Below are 17,989 nucleotides of genomic sequence, written 5' to 3' on the forward strand. Positions count from 1 at the left end.
TGGAATTGAGGGCGATTTTCCACTCCCTCTCCCATTGGACTCCTCTCCTGGCGACTCGCCCGGTGCGGGTTCAGTCGGACAATGCCACGGCTGTGGCTTATGTCAACCATCAGGGCGGGACTCGCAGTCGGGCAGTAATGCGGGAAGTAGCGAGGATCCTCTTATGGGCGGAGTCTCATGTTCCAGTATTGTCGGCAGTGTACATCCCGGGAGTCGACAATTGGACGGCGGATTTTCTGAGTCGCACCAAGGTGGATCCGGGAGAGTGGTCTCTCCATCCGGAGGTGTTCGAGGACATCTGCCACCGATGGGGCCGTCCGGACGTAGATTTGATGGCTTCCCGGCTCAACCACAAGGTGCCGGTGTATCTTGCCCGCGCTCGAGACCCACGGGCGGACGGGGTGGACGCGCTGGTATTTCCATGGCAGCGGTTCAGCCTCCTTTACGTCTTCCCTCCGATTCCTCTGTTGCCGAAGGTGCTGCGCAAGATCGAGGCGGAGGGGATACCAACCATTCTCGTCGCTCCGGATTGGCCTCGTCGCGCCTGGTTCTCCAGCGTCGCTCGTATGTTGGCGGACGTCCCGTGGCCTCTGCCCGACAGAGAGGATCTCTTGTCTCAGGGGCCGCTCTTCCACCAGAATTCACGGCAGCTGCGTTTAACGGCGTGGCTGTTGAGACCGCCATCCTGAGGAAGAGAGGCTTCTCTGATGCGGTGGTAAGAACCATGATCAGGGCTCGAAAGCCGGCTTCTTCACGAAGCTATTATCGCACCTGGAAGGCCTTCCTGGTGTTTTGTGAGAAATCGGGCTACTCGCCCCTACGTTTCTCTGTCCCAGTGGTGCTGTCTTTTCTCCAGTCCGGCCTCGACATGGGTCTGTCGCTCAGTTCTTTAAAGGGTCAGGTTTCTGCTTTGGCTATCTTTTTTCAGAGGTCCATTGCCTTTTTGAGACCTGTAAAAACCTTCCTGCAGGGGGTGGCGCATTCGGTTCCTCCGTATGTGCCTCCCTTGCCCCCCTGGGATCTCAACTTGGTTCTGCGCGCCCTTCAGGCGGCGCCTTTTGAACCTCTGAGGGAGATCTCTCTGGTTTTACTCACCTGGAAGGTAGTTTTTCTGGTGGCCATAACCTCCATCAGGCGAGTTTCGGAGCTGGCCGCACTTTCCTGCCGGGAACCTTTTCTGGTCTTTCACCAGGATAAGGTGGTGCTCAGGCCGGTGCCTTCTTTTTTGCCCAAGGTGGTTTCTCCCTTCCACCTTAACGAGGATCTTGTCCTGCCCTCTTTTTGTCCTTCTCCGGTGAACCCCAAGGAATGTGCTCTCCACTCCCTGGACGTCGTCAGGGCCCTGAAGGTGTACCTGGGGGCGACCGCTTCCTTCCGGCGTTCAGACTCTCTCTTTGTGATTCCTGAAGGGTCCCGTAAGGGCCTGGCGGCTTCCAAGGTCACCGTGGCGCGGTGGATCCGTTCCGCTATTGCTGCGGCATATCGCGCTCGCGGCCACGTTCCGCCGTCGCGGATTACCGCTCACTCCACAAGGGCAGTGGGTGCTTCCTGGGCTAGACGCAATCGCGCATCCGTTTCCCAGTTGTGTAAGGCGGCCACTTGGTCGTCCTTACATACTTTCACAAAGTTTTATCAGTTACACTCTCTGGCCTCGGCTGATGCTGCTCTTGGGCGCAGGGTATTGCAGGCTGTGGTTCCGGTTTGACTACTGGACGTTTATTCCTGGCGGTGTTGGATTTGTTCTTTTTTCCCACCCCATGGACTGCTTTGGGACGTCCCATGGTCTGTGTCCCCCAATGGAATGAACGAGAAAAGGAGATTTTTGTGAAACTCACCTGTAAAATCTTTTTCTCGTAATTTCCATTGGGGGACACAGCTCCCGCCCCCTTTTTTGGTTTACGCCTTAGGGTGTGCTGTGTGATGGTTTCCATAATGTTTTGTTTCCGTTCTCCTTCTCCTACTGCTTTTGCAACGACTGAAGTTCTCCTGGAGGTGCCTGGGGGTATAGCCCGAGGAGGAGGAGCTTCTTTTTTTGCATAGTGTCCCTCCTAGTAATATCTCTAAGCTATACCCATGGTCTGTGTCCCCCAATGGAAATTACGAGAAAAAGATTTTACAGGTGAGTTTCACAAAAATCTCCTTTTTCCTCCTTACACCTGGTCTTTATGTAGATCCTGATTATCTATATAGTGGTGAGTATAAGGCCTCATGCACACGTCCGTTGTTCTGGTCCGCATCCGAGCCGCAGTTTTTGCGGCTCTGGTATGGCCCTGTTCACTTCAATGGTGTTGCAAAACATGCGGACAGCTCCGTGTGCTGTCCGCATCCATTGCTCCGTTCCGTGGCCCCGCAATTTCCTATTCTTGTCCGTTTTGCGGACAAGAATAGGCATTTCTACAATGGGCCGCCTGTTCCGTTCCGCTAATTGCTGAAGGCACATGGGCGTCTTCCGTGTTTTGCGGACCGCAAAAAACTGAACGGTTACGTGCATGAGGCCTAAAGATGTTGTGCAGTATCCTTAAAATTGGTCACCTGTATTAGATCAGTGGGAGCTCAACACCCAGCACCCCCGCTGATCAGCTGTGTGAAGATGCGAGCGCTGCATCCTCCACTGTTTCACTACACGCTGTCTAGCTTCTAGTGGCGGTGCAGTGTAATTTACAGTACATTCACTTGAAATGGACGAGTATTGTAGTTAACAGTGCACTGCTGCTACAAATTAGACGGTGTGCAGTTAACCCTTTCCCAAATCCACTGTACATGTATGGCAGATGTCAGGTCTTTAAAGACGGCAATTGCCTTGGATCCGAGCAAGCGCCAAAACCAGTGCCTGCCTGCTTTTTCATACAGCAGTCACCCGTAGCTAATGTCCACAATTGGCAGTAATAGGGGAAAGCGCCCCGGTTCTAATAATGAGCTGGAGTCTGTACTAGGCTTACAGGCTCATTATTAGTATATCCCAGTTCAGGCAGCACTGAACTGGGATATACCGATTAGTATACAGAATAATGGAGAAAATGCCAACATTCTGTACAAGTTGCAATTTGATGCAGTGAATGGCGTATTAGGAAAAAAAATGGCAGATTTGCAGTTTTTTTTCCCCATCATTTTATCTCCCCAAAAAATTGAATGAAAAGTGATCAAAAAGTCATGCACACCCCAAATAGGTATTATCAAAAACTACAGATTGTACCGCAAAAAATAAGCCCCCACACATCTCCATAGACATAACTATAAAAAAGTTATGGGTGTCAGAATATGACATTGAGAAGAAAAAAATGTTTTCAAAGGTTTTTATTTTGTTCAGTATTAAAAGGCAAGAAAAGCTATACATATGTGGTATCGCTGGATTTGTACTGACCTGGAGAATGCAGAGCACAAGTCAGTTTTTTCTAATTCCACCCCATTTGGAATTTTTTTTTTTTTCTCACTTCCCGCTACATCCTATGCAATATTAACTGGTGGTATTAGAAAGTACAACTTGTCCCGCAAAAAACAAGCCCTCATACGGCCATATGAATGGAAAAATAAAAAAGTTATGGCTCTGGGAAGGCAGGGAACGAAAAACAAAAATGAAAAATCGCCACGTCAGGAAAGGGTTAGACAGTACAGAGGATGCACTGTGGTCTCTTCAGGCAGCTGATCCATGGTGGTGGGAGTCGCACCTTCACCGATATGATATTGATGACCTAGCCTAAGGACCCCTTTAACATCTTCTGACAGACTGACAAGAGTATTACTGATGCACTGACTTTCTACCATTGTGTGATAATTTGCATGACACACACTAACTTACTAACGCACAGGATTTACTGACACTTTGATAAACAACTGCGTGACACACACACCTTGACATACATTTACTGACATGCTGGAAGATAAAACTATGTTACACCCAGCAAAAAGATAGAAGTACTCTGCAGTAAAATATACCAGATATGCTTTAAAATTGAAAAATATCTCTCTATAGCCTCTTGCTTAAACAAAGAGTAGCAGCCGAGGATGCCTTTGACTGAAATACACTATTGAGGCCCCTATACACTATTGAGGCCCCTATACACTGCTCGATTTGTCAGGAAGGAAGTGTTCTTTCCCAAAAATCTCCTGCTCTTCAGTGGAGGAGAAAGCTTTATTTACATACAGCGATCCCCTCCACAGTATGGGTAGGAGCGATCACAAGTGCCACCTAGTGACATACTGGCATACATTTACTGACTGGCTGTTCACACTTACACACTAACTATAGGAAAAAGCAAGCCTTTGTGGTGGCCAGGATCGCGAGCGCGCATAGGTAAGCGAACAGCCCCAGGACAGGCATAGTAGTCTTTGAGCTGTTCTTTTAAAGGGGTTGTCTCATCCCGGACAATGGGGGCATGTCGCTTAGGGTATGCCCCCATTGTCTTAGATGTGCGGGTCCCACCGCAGGGACCTGCTCCTATATCGAGAACAGAGCCCCACAAAGTGGTAATTGGAGGACTCCAGTCTGGCCACCACCAAGTGCTCTCCCCATAGAAGTGAAGGGTAGCGCACCGCGTATGACCGCTCCCATTCACTTTTATGGGTCCAACAAAAATGGCAGAGCCAGCACTCAGCTATTTTCGGCCGCCCCATAAAAAATGAATGGAGGGCGGATGCACACTCGCAGTGCGCCCTCCACTTCTTTTGGGGTTCCGTTCTCGATATAGGTGTGGGTCTCACCACTTGGAACCGCACCTATCAGACAATGGTGGCATATCCTAGCGATATGCCCCCATTGTCTGAGTGGAGACAACCCCTTTAAAGATATGGTAGCAGCAATGCATGCAGATAACGAAGTATTACAGGTTCAGGGCTTTCTCAATAGCCCTGGATCTGTCATACAAATCGCTACTGCTATCTTTCATCTTGTGAAAGGTGATCTATAGGAAAGCTTCAGGGATGTGCTGAACAAGCATGCGCAGGCAAGGGAGGATTCCATCATTTGCATAATGAATAACTGGCTTTTTTCTAGGGAATGCCGCGACCCTTTTTCACAAGGCAGGTAACATTTTAATCAGGATCAATCCTACCAGTCAGTATGCTCGCTTTAGTACAGTTGATCCTGCTGACAGGCACTCTTTAAATCAGTGATACCAATTATGGATACACAAGTGCAAGTGCACCAAAGTCAAATAACTTATAGGGTATATAGTAAAATCTATATAACAGGGCTACACCATAAGCGAACATTAAACCTACAAAACAAATACGTGCACAAATGCCCTATCCTTGAAAACTTATATTATTGTAAATTATATAATAAAAAGCCATCATATTGAAAATGAGTCACACAGTGGATTGACAGGGATGTAATAGTCCAGGGTGCACCACCAATGAGGCCAGGTGAGGCGATCGCCTCAGGCAGCACCAGGTAGAGGCAAGAGGGGGCAGCAGAAGGGCCATGGGCAATGAGCGCTCTCATTGTGGCAAAGGGGCTAGGTTAAGAAATTGGCAAGGGGTGGTGCCGTTTTAGTTTTCGCTATGTGCACCCCTGGTAATAGTACCTTCAAACGCCACATATACACATAGTGCTCAGTCAACAGTATATGGGATCATAGATAATTGTATAAAGAAGGGGTCCAGTGAGATGGACAGGTATTCTCACTGCTCATGAAATCTCATGTATGCACTGGCGCATGTGCAGTGAAAATCTCAGAATGGGGACGACCGCTGGGAGGTTAAAACATACAGAAGGAACTCGTTTGCTGCAGAATTTCTATAGGTTTTTGGTAGACTAAAGAACAGTTTCTATAACTCTTACGTTTCTGAAACGTAATTCTGTACTCGGCACCTCTCCACAAACGCACATAGCTGAGGACAGTGGCTGCAATAGTCACATGCCATATCCAGGCACATTTCAGCTGCAGTTTGATAACAGGAGCGGGAGTATTAGAGGAGCGCCACAGAGAACGGCGCTGGGGTAAGGGCGAGTATATAATGTGTTTTCTTATTGTAGGGCCATTTTAAAAAGGTGTTTTTTTTTTGTTTTGTTTTTTTAGCCCAAGAGTACAATGTAGTAATAAAAATTGCATTTGGAGGTGTCCATAGCCTTTAGAGGTTTTGTGCAAGAATGGAGGGGGTGGGGGGTTCCCTGCGCTGGCTCCCTTTCCTCCCGGCCTTCGATGCTCCGCTGCACACCCTCGCTGTAAAACATCTGGTTTGATGCTGCCTGCAGCCGATCACTAGCGGCAGAGGTGATCGGATCCCCTTGCGTCGTATGACCATTTGTTATGACACCGGGGGAGCTGGTCACTGCCGTGGCTAGTAATTGGTTGCAGGGGGTGTCAAAACGGATTTCTTCAGCGAGGGACTCCAGCAGAGCATCGCAGGCCTGGAGGAGAAGGAGCGGGGAGTCAGTGCCAAGAAGCAGGTAAGTAAGCTTACCTTGACAGGTCCGGCCAAGTGAGGAGGGTGGATGTTTGACAACCCCAGCACCCACACCCCCCTTCTTTTCTTGCACAACCCCTTTAAGGTAAAGGAAAAGGATAAATGCAGAACACTAGTTAAACACTAAAAATAACATATATATAACTGTAATATATAAAATGCTTTTTGTTAGCAGCTGGGAAAGATCCCTGTGCAGCTGATAACGGTTTTTCTTGCCACCTATAATTTCAGTAGCTACTTATAATAGCATCTTGTATATTGTCAGGCTTTCGCTGTGATTCATGCTCATTTAGCTGCCAGACAGTGCAAGTGACATGACTGCTTATCTGCAAAAGGGTCTTGTTTTGCAGGCTTGAACTGCTTGCATCGCAGGTCACTTCATAGCATTAGAAGAATAGAACATTTGACAAGCAGTTTGCTTTACCTCTTTAATGGTGTATTCCACAGCCCGATGAGGCAGATGATTGTCAGGAAGGAAGCGTTCCCTCCCAGCAGTGGAGGAGACCACTGCTATTATATGACGATTTATTGAGAAAGAAGCGTTCTTTCCCTACAACTGGCTGCTCGTTCAGTGTGTGGGGGGGGGGGAGCGCTGAATTTACATGCAGCGATCACCTCCACAGTAGGAGTATGAGCAATCGCTATTGTGATCTCTCGTCTTCTGATTCGCTGACCAGCAATGCAGCGCTATCTGTTTCGACTGCACAATCTCATGCCCAGAAAAATAGCTTACTTGCCTTCACTAACAACCGTTTCACTCGATGAAAGAGTGTTTTGCTCATGCATCGGTTGATCTGCTGCACCTTTGGACGGGCAGATTGTTGGGAATGAGCATTCCCAGGGACGTTCGTCTCTGTTAACCACCTCAGCCCCCATAGCTTAAACCCCCTTAATGACCAGGCCACTTTTTACACTTCTGACCTACACTACTTTCACCGTTTATTGCTCGGTCATGCAACTTACCACCCAAATGAATTTTACCTCCTTTTCTTCTCACTAATAGAGCTTTCATTTGGTGGTATTTCATTGCTGCTGACATTTTTACTTTTTTTGTTATTAATCGAAATTTAACGATTTTTTAGAAAAAGACATTTTTCACTTTCAGTTGTAAAATTTTACATATACCACATTTTACATATACCCATGCGGGGTGAGAGAAATATCTTGGCAAAAGACAACTTTTCCCATTTTGTTATACAAAGTTGGCATTTGACCAAGATATTTCTCTCACCCAGCATGGGTATATGTAAAATGACACCCCAAAACACATTGCCCACCTTCTCCTGAGTACGGCGATACCACATGTGTGACACTTTTTTGCAGCCTAGATGCGCAAAGGTGCCCAAATTCCTTTTAGGAGGGCATTTTTAGACATTTGGATCCCAGACTTCTTCTCACGCTTTAGGGCCCCTAAAAAGCCAGGGCAGTATAAATACCCCACATGTGACCCCATTTTGGAAAGAAGACACCCCAAGGTATTCAATGAGGGGCATGGCGAGTTCATAGAAAAAAAAAATTTTTGGCACAAGTTAGCGGAAATTGATTTATTATTTTTTTTTTTCTGACAAAGTCTCCCTTTCCGTTAACTTGAGACAAAAATTTCAATCTTTCATGGACTCAATATGCCCCTCAGCGAATACCTTGGGGTGTCTTCTTTCCAAAATGGTGTTATTTGTGGGGTGTTTGTACTGCCCTGGCATTTGAGGGTCTCCGCAATCATTACATGTATGGCCAGCATTAGGAGTTTCTGCTATTCTCCTTATATTGAGCTTACGGGCAATGAGATTATTTTTTTCCGTTCAGCCTCTGGGCTGAAAGAAAAAATGAACGGCACAGATTTCTTCATTCGCATCGATCAATGTGGATGAAAAAATCTCTGCCAAAAAAAAAAAGAGGGGAAAGGCGTCTGCCAGGACATAGGAGCTCCGCCCAACATCCATACCCACTTAGCCCGTATGCCCTGGCAAACCAGATTTCTCCATTCACATCAATCGATGTGGATGAATAAATCATTGCCGGGATTTTTTATTTTTTTTATATATACAAAGTGTTTGCCAAAGCATATGAACACCGCCGCCTCCTCAGCTCATATGCCTCGGCAAACATATCTTTTACTGCAGAGGAGAAATCTCGTCTTGCAGCGCCGCATACACCGACTTGTGTGTAATCTGACAGCAGCGCAATGCTTCTGTCAGAATGCACATCAGTGCTGCAGCTAGTCGATCGGTTGGTCCACCTCGAAGGTAAAAAAAAAAAATGAAAAAAAACAGGCCGCAACGCAATAAATTTTATTAACTTTATAATAACTTTTGAACAGAACATATAAACTTTTTTTTAACTTTTTGAACTGAAAGTTTTTTGCTTACTGGTGTTTTTTTTTTTTTTTTTACCTTTATAGGACAAACCTCTCCTTCCCCATGGGACAATGTGCAAAGCGCAAATCGCCCAAAGATGTGGCGAAGTACATTATGCACTTTATCCCAGGTGAAAGGAGAGGTTTGCAGCAGCTGTGAGAGAGAGGGCCCTAAATAGCCCTGTGCGCCTGTCCTGTGAGATGCAATCCCTATGCTAAGTGTACCTGTGTGTGGTACTTCCGGAAACACTCTCCAAAGCATAGGGCAGGGTGGTCAGGGCAGTCAGGACAGAAATAGCGGGTGTCACGCCTTATTCCACTCCTGCTACAGACACGACATCTTTTTCGGGGTGACGGTTGGGTTGAGGTACCAGGAACGACACTGGGGAAATGTCGCTCGTGTAGACGGCTAACTACACTGGTGGATGGGGCCACGGAACCTTCTGGATACAGGAGGTTCTCGATGATCTCTTCCTGAAATTTGAGGAAGGATCGTGTTCTCCCAGCCTTACTGTAGAGAACAAAACTATTATATGCAGCCAATTGAATTAAATATACAGACACCACCTTATACCAGCGTCTGGTGCGTCGGGAAACTAAATACGGAGACAACATCTGGTCATTAAAGTCCACCCCTCCCATGAGCAAATTATAGTCGTGGACACAGAGGGGCTTTTCAATGACACGGGTTGCTCGCTCAATTTGTATTGTCGTGTCTGCGTGAATGGAGGAGAGCATGTAAACGTCACTCTTGTCTCTCCATTTCACCGCGAGCAGTTCTTCGTTACACAAGGCAGCCCTCTCCCCCCTTGCAAGACGGGTGGTAACGAGCCGTTGGGGAAAGCCTACGCGACTAGTTCGCGCGGTGCCACAGCAGCCAATCTGTTCTAGGAACAAATGCCTGAAGAGGGGCACACTTGTGTAGAAATTATCCACATAAAGATGGTACCCCTTGCCAAATAAGGGTGACACCAAGTCCCAGACTGTCTTCCCACTGCTCCCCAGGTAGTCAGGGCAACCGACTGGCTCCAGGGTCTGATCTTTTCCCTCATAGATCCGAAATTTGTGGGTATAGCCTGTGGCCCTTTCACAGAGCTTATACAATTTGACCTCATACCGGGCGCGCTTGCTTGGGATGTATTGTTTGAAGCCAAGGCGCCCGGTAAAATGTATTAGGGACTCGTCTACGCAGATATTTTGCTCTGGGGTATACAAATCTGCAAATTTCTGGTTGAAGTGGTCTATGAGGGGCCGAATTTTGTGGAGCCAGTCAAAAGCTGGGTGGCCTCTGGGACGAGAGGTGCTGTTGTCGCTAAAGTGCAGGAAACGCAGGATGGCCTCAAATAGTGCCCTGGACATAGCAGCAGAGAACATGGGCATGTGATTAATCGGGTTCGTGGACCAATATGACCGCAATTCATGCTTTTTGGTTAGACCCATGTTGAGGAGAAAGCCCAGAAAAATTTTAATTTCGGAAACTTGGACTGGTTTCCACCGGAAAGGCTGGGCATAAAAGCTTCCCGGGTTGGCGGATATAAATTGAGTGGCATACCGATTTGTTTCTGCCACGACTAAGTCCAAGAGCTCCGCCGTCAAGAACAGCTCAAAAAATCCCAGGGCGAACCGATCTGAGCTGTCTCAACCCGAACTCCAGACTGGGCGGTGAAAGGGGGAACTAATGGTGCGGCTGAAGTTGGTGACTGCCAATCAGGATTTGCCAGCACCTCAGGGACTCTAGGGGGTCTACGGGCCTGTCTGTGCGGTGGCTGCGACGGGGTAACTACTGCACGTGCCACCGTACCAGCTTCAACTGCCCTTCTGGTGCTCGCCACGTCACCATGTTGTACGGCAGTGCTGGTACTAGGTCCAGGGAGGGCTGCGCTGCTGGTGTATGCCTCACCACGTGATCCGACAGCGCCAGCCCCACTCTGCTGCTCTTGAAGCGGATCCTGCGCAACCTGTGGTCTAGCGACACGGGGCCGGGTACGCCTGGTGCTATCAGGGACCTCAACCTCCTCGTCCGAACTTTGGGTCAGACTGCCACTGCTTTCTACAGGTTCATATTCTGACCCGCTAGATTCGTCAGGTGAGGGTTCCCATTCCTCATCCGAATCCTGTAGGCCTCTTCAGAAGAATACCCCCTGTTTGACATTTGGACTACTAAATTTAGGGGTATTCCCTGAGACTACCCAAGAAAAAAAGCAAGCCTGTCTTACAAAGGGGAGGCTAGCGAAGTACCGGAGGCCGCTGCGCTTTTATCGCCGCAGCGCTTGGAAAGTGATTGTGCAGTGATCAAAAAAATATATATTTTTTGTCACTGCGGCGGGGCGGGTGTGGGTGAACGCACGTGTGAGCGACCGATCAGGCCTGATCGGGCAAACACTGCGTTTTGGGTGGAGGGCGAGCTAAGGTGACACTAATACAATTATAGATCTGACTGTGATCAGTTTTGATCACTTACAGATACTATAAAAGTACAAATGCTGATTAGCGATACGCTAATCAGTGACTGCGGTGGGCTGGGCGCTAACTGACGCTAAACTACCTAACCAAGGGTAGTTTCACTAGATGATTGACAGGGGCGATCAAGGGGTTAATTGGGGTGATGGGGGGTGATCTGGGGCTAAGTGTAGTGTTTGGTGGCTACTCACTGTGATGTCTGCTCCTCTGCTGGAACCAACCGACGAAAAGGACCAGCAGAGGAGCAGACAAGCCATTTAACACATTATATTTACAAATATAATGTGTTATCTGGCTTGTGATTAGATTTTTTGAAAATCGCCAGCCTGCCAGCCACGATCATTGGCTGGCAGGCTGGTGACGAAATACTTCTTTAACTTTTGCCGCCCCGCGATGCGCATTCGCGGGCCGGCTTTGAGCGAAATCTCGCGTCTCGCGAGATGACGCATATATGCGTGACTGTGCGCAGGGCTGCCGCCTCCGGAACGCGATCCTGCGTTAGGCGGTCCGGAGGCGGTTAATCTGCGCGATTATCGGCACATGTAATTCAAATGTTTGAGGATGTGGGATTGCAGTAGCGATCCCTCGTTCTCATACTGTGGAGGAGATTACTGCATGTAAATGTAGCTTTCTCCTCCACTGAGCAAGCAGCCGGCTGTCGGGAAGGAATGCATCCCGACAATCTGCTGCTCATTGCAATATGTAAATGCGCCTTTACACAGAGAATGCTATCAATCACTGATAAGACCACTCCCGTGTACAGCTATTAGCGATGAGCGAAGCGAGTTTTGGATGTTACATCCGAAGATGCTTCGTTCAAAACTTCGGATGAGCCGGTTAGTTGGCAAAGTCGCTTTAAAACTTGAGTTCGGTTTCAAGTTTTAAAGTGGTTTTCCACTTAAATAAATTACCGCTGTTATTCAACAGTCACGTGCAACTTTTTGAATAACTAACTTTGTCTCATTGGAACCCATACATTTTAATACTGTTTCGGATCTCTGTACAGTAATAATCCAAAGTATTGAGCGAAGTGCCTTTGGATGTAACATCCAAAACTCACTTTGCTCATCTCTAGCAGCTATCAATGACTGACCGCTATCTTTGTATATACACTTAGGCTGCTTTCGCATCTGCGCTTTGTATTTCGGTTTTGAGATCCGGCAGAGGATCTCAAAACCGGAGCAAAACGCTTCTGTTCGATTTAATACATCAGAATGCATACGTTCAGATCGTATACGGTTGTATTAAATTGAGACTGAGCAAACCGGATCTGTCACTAAAAACAATGCAAGTCAATGGGTGACGGATCAGTTTTTTTGGGATCCAGTTTGTTCCGTTTCGCAGACCCCCTTGCTGCTGTTTTGTGTCCGGTCACAAAATGGAACAAAACGGAAACGTTTTGCTCTGGTTTTGAGACCCGCTGGATCTCAAAACTAATACAAAGTGCAGATGTGAAAGTAGCCTTACACAGAGGATGCTATCAATCACTGATAACACCTTCCTGTGTACAGTTATCAGTGACTGACAGCTATCTATGTATACACACTTACACAGAGGATGCCATCAATCACTGATAACACCTTCCTGTGTACAGTTATCAGTGACTGACAGCTATCTATGTATACACACTTACACAGAGGATGCTATCAATCACTGATAACACCTCCCCCATATACAGCTATCAGTGTCTGACAGCTATCTATGCATACACACTTACACAGAGGATGCCATCAATCACTGATAACACCTCCCCTGTGTACAGCTATCAGTGACTGACTGCTATCTATGTATACACACTTAGGTTACATGCACACGACCGTGCTGTTTTTTGCGGTCCGCAAACCACGGATCAGCGAAAAACTGAAGCCGCCCGTGTGCCTTCCGCAATTTGCGGAACGGGTGGCCCATTGTAGACATGCCTATTCTTGTCCGTAAAATGGACAAGAATAGGACATGCTATATTTTTTTGGCGGACCCACAGAACGGAGGCGGACAGCACACGGAGTACTGTCCGCATCTTTTGCGGCCCCATTGAAGTGAATGGGTCCGCATCCGAGCCGAAAAAACGGCAGCTCGGATGCGGACCAAAATAACGGTCGTGTGCATGAGGCCTTACACATAGAATGCTATCAGTCAGTGATAGTACAGACCCCATGTAAAACTAAAGTTAGTTCAGAGATTTTAATATATAAATTACAAGTTTTACGGAATCTTTTCTCACACAACCTGTTCAGCTTCTCCTGCTCTATAATATGCTGCTGGCAGATTGTTTTGCATTTCATGATGCCAGGTTCTCTTTAGGCTACCTGCACACAATGCGGATTACGTAAGTTGTTTCTTTTAATCACATTTTCATGTGGAAAAAAACACAGTATAAGGCCTTATGCACACGGCCGTTGCGTGGCTGTTCTGTGCATTGGGGACCGCAATTGCGGTCCTCAATGCACAGGCAACATCCGTGCAGCGGGCCGGACCCATTCAACTTGAATGGGTCCGTGGTCTGTCCGCACCACAAAAAAAATATGACACGTCATATTTATTTGCGGTGCGGAACAACGGAAAGAAGCACCACGGAAGCACTCCGTAGTGCTTCCGGTGTTCCGTGACTCCGTTCCGCATCTCTGGAATTGCGTGGTGCACGCGGCCGTGGATTTCTGACCCGCCGTTTGCGGCCCGCAATACCGCCACTGCCGCCCAACGGCTGTGTGCATGAGGCCTAATACAGTACCAGAAAAGTGAGTGAGATTTGGGGTAGTTTTAGATGCCGGTCTTAATACCCCTTGCGCTGTCTCATGATGCTCTTAAGTTATGTAGAGGTGGTGATGGTGAACTCTACAAAGCGTTCAAGAGAGGACTAGGCGTCTTGAGAGTAACAATATTACAAAAGCAGTAGTATAGTACAGCTCACCCATTACAGCGAAGTCGCCCAGAAAATGCTGAGCTTGCAGAAGGGAGAATGAGAAATTCCAGAGATCTTCTAAAACAAATCCATCTTTATTGAAGCATATAGAATCCAGTATGAGCCAAAATCAGATGTATGTAGTCAAAGAACAAACAGTTTTTGATGCATTTTGGACTGCTAGCCAGGCCAAAACGCGTCACAAACAATGTGTTTTTTTAACTATATAAGTCTGACTTTGGAGTATACTGGATTTTATATGCATTAATAAAGATGGATTTGTTTTAGAAGATCTCTGGAATTTCTCTTTCTCCTTTTAACAATATTACAAGTTATATTGACCCTGGAGAAGGATCGTTGATCCAAGGAGTTAAGGTCCCTTTATACGGCCACTGTATTTATATGCAGTAATCTCCTCCACAGTATGAGGAGCAGTGATTGGTAACGCTATTGCTTGTCTCCATACAGAATCATTGTTTGCCGACAGCAGATCATGTCGTCTAATCGCGCTCTGCCGTCAGCAAACAACGATTTACACAAACAAGCATATTATCCGCCAGATAGTTGCTAACGAGCTTTCCTATGAACGCTTGTTAGCGATTATCTGGCCAATTCTCGGCCTGTGTAAAGGGGCACTTTAGTCTGATTGCCTGATTTGGAGATGGGAAGGGTTTTGTACTCTAATTAGTAAAATTGGCTTCTACCTCATGAGGACTTTTTGCTTTCCTCCGAAGGAGTCTCGGATTGCGGAGCGACTAACCATTGCACTGCAATCTGCGCCTGAAATATGCCTAATTTGGGCGTATTTCATCTTGATAAATGACCCCCTATGTTACTAATGTGTTTTGTGCTCCATTCTTGAACAATGCAGTAGTCTGACTTCTACTGTGCTGAATTCTATTGGACTTTAGCTGTGTGCATAGTATGTGGTGGGACTAAAAGCTGTCGCAAGCAACTTATTGTGGGCAATGGAGTAGTCTTCTCAAAGTGTTGGTCTTTTTCAGTATTTTTATCTTCTTGCACAGGATCCTGTTCTCGCAAAGACAGAGAGGCACGCACACAACAGACATCATGGCGCGTGTCTCCAGACTTCAAGATGCTGAAGAGGTACAAGTCTCAGGTCCTTGAGGTGCGCAGCAAGCTTTCTGCTGTGAAGAGCCAGATATGTGAAGTCAGGAGCAGTAGTGCTGGGCCTAATGAAGGCCAAACAAATGGCAATGGGGAGCTGGACGCCTTAGCAACCGGAAGTGGGGACGGATGTAGCAAGTTACAGGAACTCGGAATGGAGTTGCTTCGAAAATCTTCTCTAGCAAGCTGTTACGTGAGAAACAGTAAGTCTTAAATTGCATGTGTTGTACTTTTTTATATTATGGGTTCTGATGCCATCTTCCTGGAACAGATGAGAACTTATTAGACACAGGATGTCCTAGACTGTGGAGGGGTTAGGGATTAAATTAGTTAGCAGACAAAAGGCCAAACTGTAAGGCTTCTTTCACGCTCGCGGTATAGTTTTGGCAGGCTGTTCCTGCCGAGAACAGCCTGCCGGAGCTGGCTGTATCTGGCATTGCCGGATGTTACTGCAATGCCCACCAGCCCGATTGACAATAATGGGGTACAGTGCAGATCCGGACGAATCTCAACATATTTCCCAGGTAGCGGCAATGGGACCTCGTTGTTTTCAATTGGGCCGGCGGGCATTGTAACAACATCTGGCAGTGCCGGATCCAGAGAGCTCTGGCAGGCTGTTCTCTGCCGGATGCAGCCACAGACAGTACATTTCCAGCCCATCCGGTGCTAGTGAATAGTGCTGTATGTATCCATAGATCAGATGATGCACTTCAAAAGCAGCCTTGTCATAATTCACATTTTCCTCATAAATAACTTATGTTCTTATGATCGGGGAACTTGAGTGCCAGGATTTTCAGCCTTAGAAAATCTACTGAATTATCTATTGGTTGAAAGGATTAATATTTCATATGCGTGTTTGCTATGCCTGGTTTGGTAAAAATGGCCTGTAAAACTTGCTGGTTGTTTAATCTTTGTCAGAGATTGCCCGTACGTATGGATAGTGGCAGCATTGTGAGTGGACGTGTTTGTGGGTCGCTTGGTAGCCTAATGCGTTAGGCGAGTGTGAAAGCAAGGGTGGAAGCGGAGCTCCTTGTTCAGGGTCCATTCATACGTCCGCAACTGTTTTGCGGTCCGCAAATTGCGTATCCGTAAAACACGGACACTGGCCATGTGCGTTCCACACATGGCCGGCACTGTAATAGAAATGCCTATTCTTATCTGTGTCTGCGGACAAGAATAGGACATGTTCTATTTTTTTGCGGGGACGCAAACAGAAGTGCGGCTGCGGACAGCACACTGCGTGCTTTGTGACCCCATTGAAAATTGCGGAACGGATGCGGACCCATTTTGCGGACGTGTGAATGGACCCTAACAGTCACATCCAAGGTCACAGGTGCACCCTTGTAGCCTGTCCGGTTGCATGTGTGCCCGATCGTGACATAGTTTTATAGCGGTTTGTGCTGTGATGTTTCATCATACTGTGCTAGGTATGTATGTACGGAGTGTATATGTATGTGTGCAAATGAATCATACATTATATAGTCAGTATTTTTCTTTTCTTATTACGGTATCTCAAGTTGACAATCCAATTTAAAGTCATACCTAAATACTAGCTGAAATCCTACTTCTGCCGCACTTTCTTAATACAAAGGGTAATGATTACTGTAATGACCCGCTGGCTATTAGAGCTCACAGAAGAGAGCGTTATTAATGGCAACAGGCCTTTTTGCCATATTTGAGAATTGCGCTCAGCAGCAAATGCATAGCCAGAAATAAAATTCATTTGGTCCCAAAAACTGAATTGTCCGTATGCTGCAATGACATTTTTTTTTAGCTTTTAAAGGGGTTTTCCAGTTACAATGATCTTTAAGCAAGTGCCCACAGCCAGCCTGCTGAAACTGAAGATGTATACTTACCTGTTCTGGTCTTCCACGCCACTTTATCTTCCGGTCCCCATATCGTTTTATTCTGGTGGTGCATGACGGGCACATGCACCGCTCCAGCCAATGACTGGCTTCAGAGGTGATGAAGCAGCACGTCACAGCTGGAGCCAGTCATTGGCTGGAGCAGTGCATGTGACCATGTCCATGCCCTGCCAGGTGTAAACAGAGCTGGGACCGGAAGATGGAGACAGTGGGTGCAACATGGAGCAGGAAAGTATGGATTTTCTGTTTCAGGGGGCAGGCTCCGGGCACTTGCTTAAAAATCGCTATAACAGGAAAACCCCTATAACTTATTGTGTTTTGTAAAAATGATTAACATATTGTGCAGTCCTTAAATGGGTTTTCCAACCTTTTGGGAAACTCCTGTATAGGCTGCCTATAGCTAAAAATAAAAATGTCACATAACTTTCTTCGTGCTGACAGTTACATGGTCACTTGCCAGTCTTTGATCATTTGGCCAAAGAAAGGATAGCGCTGTTCTGTTAGGGGCCAGCTGTTCCGTTCCACAAAATACGGAATGCAAGCGGATGTCATCCGTATTTTTTACGGTCCACAAAATGCAAACGGTCGTGTGTATGAGCCCTCAAGCGTATATGGTGCGTATTTTATGAACCGGAATCCTCTGCTAATGAATGGAGCTATTCACATGGGCGTATAATTTCCATCAGTATTTAAGATCTGAAGCAAATCCGAGTTTTGTGCTTTTCATGCCCATTTCCCAAAAATCTGCATGGAAATCCTGAAGCAATACTGATGGTATATCGTCAGGAATCCATGCATAATCCAGAGGCAGAATGCTGACTGATTTCAGTACGCTTGTGTGAAAGAGGCCTAAGGCTGGGTTCACATATTTCTTTTTTT

At 46.8% G+C, this 17,989-nt stretch overlaps 1 protein-coding gene across 3 annotated transcripts in view; it reads left to right on the top strand.

Moving 5' to 3' along the window:
- Positions 1-17,989, top strand: part of TRIM37 (tripartite motif containing 37) — a 156,416-nt gene that overhangs the window by 106,580 nt on the left and 31,847 nt on the right. For all 3 annotated transcript variants that reach the window (XM_040424758.1, XM_040424759.1, XM_040424757.1), the window contains exon 19: positions 15,143-15,448. In XM_040424758.1, coding sequence (XP_040280692.1) covers positions 15,143-15,448 — 306 coding nt within the window. The remainder of the gene's footprint in view (positions 1-15,142; positions 15,449-17,989) is intronic.

Source organism: Bufo bufo, chromosome 3 (genome assembly GCF_905171765.1).
Source record: "Bufo bufo chromosome 3, aBufBuf1.1, whole genome shotgun sequence".
NCBI lineage: Eukaryota > Metazoa > Chordata > Amphibia > Anura > Bufonidae > Bufo > Bufo bufo.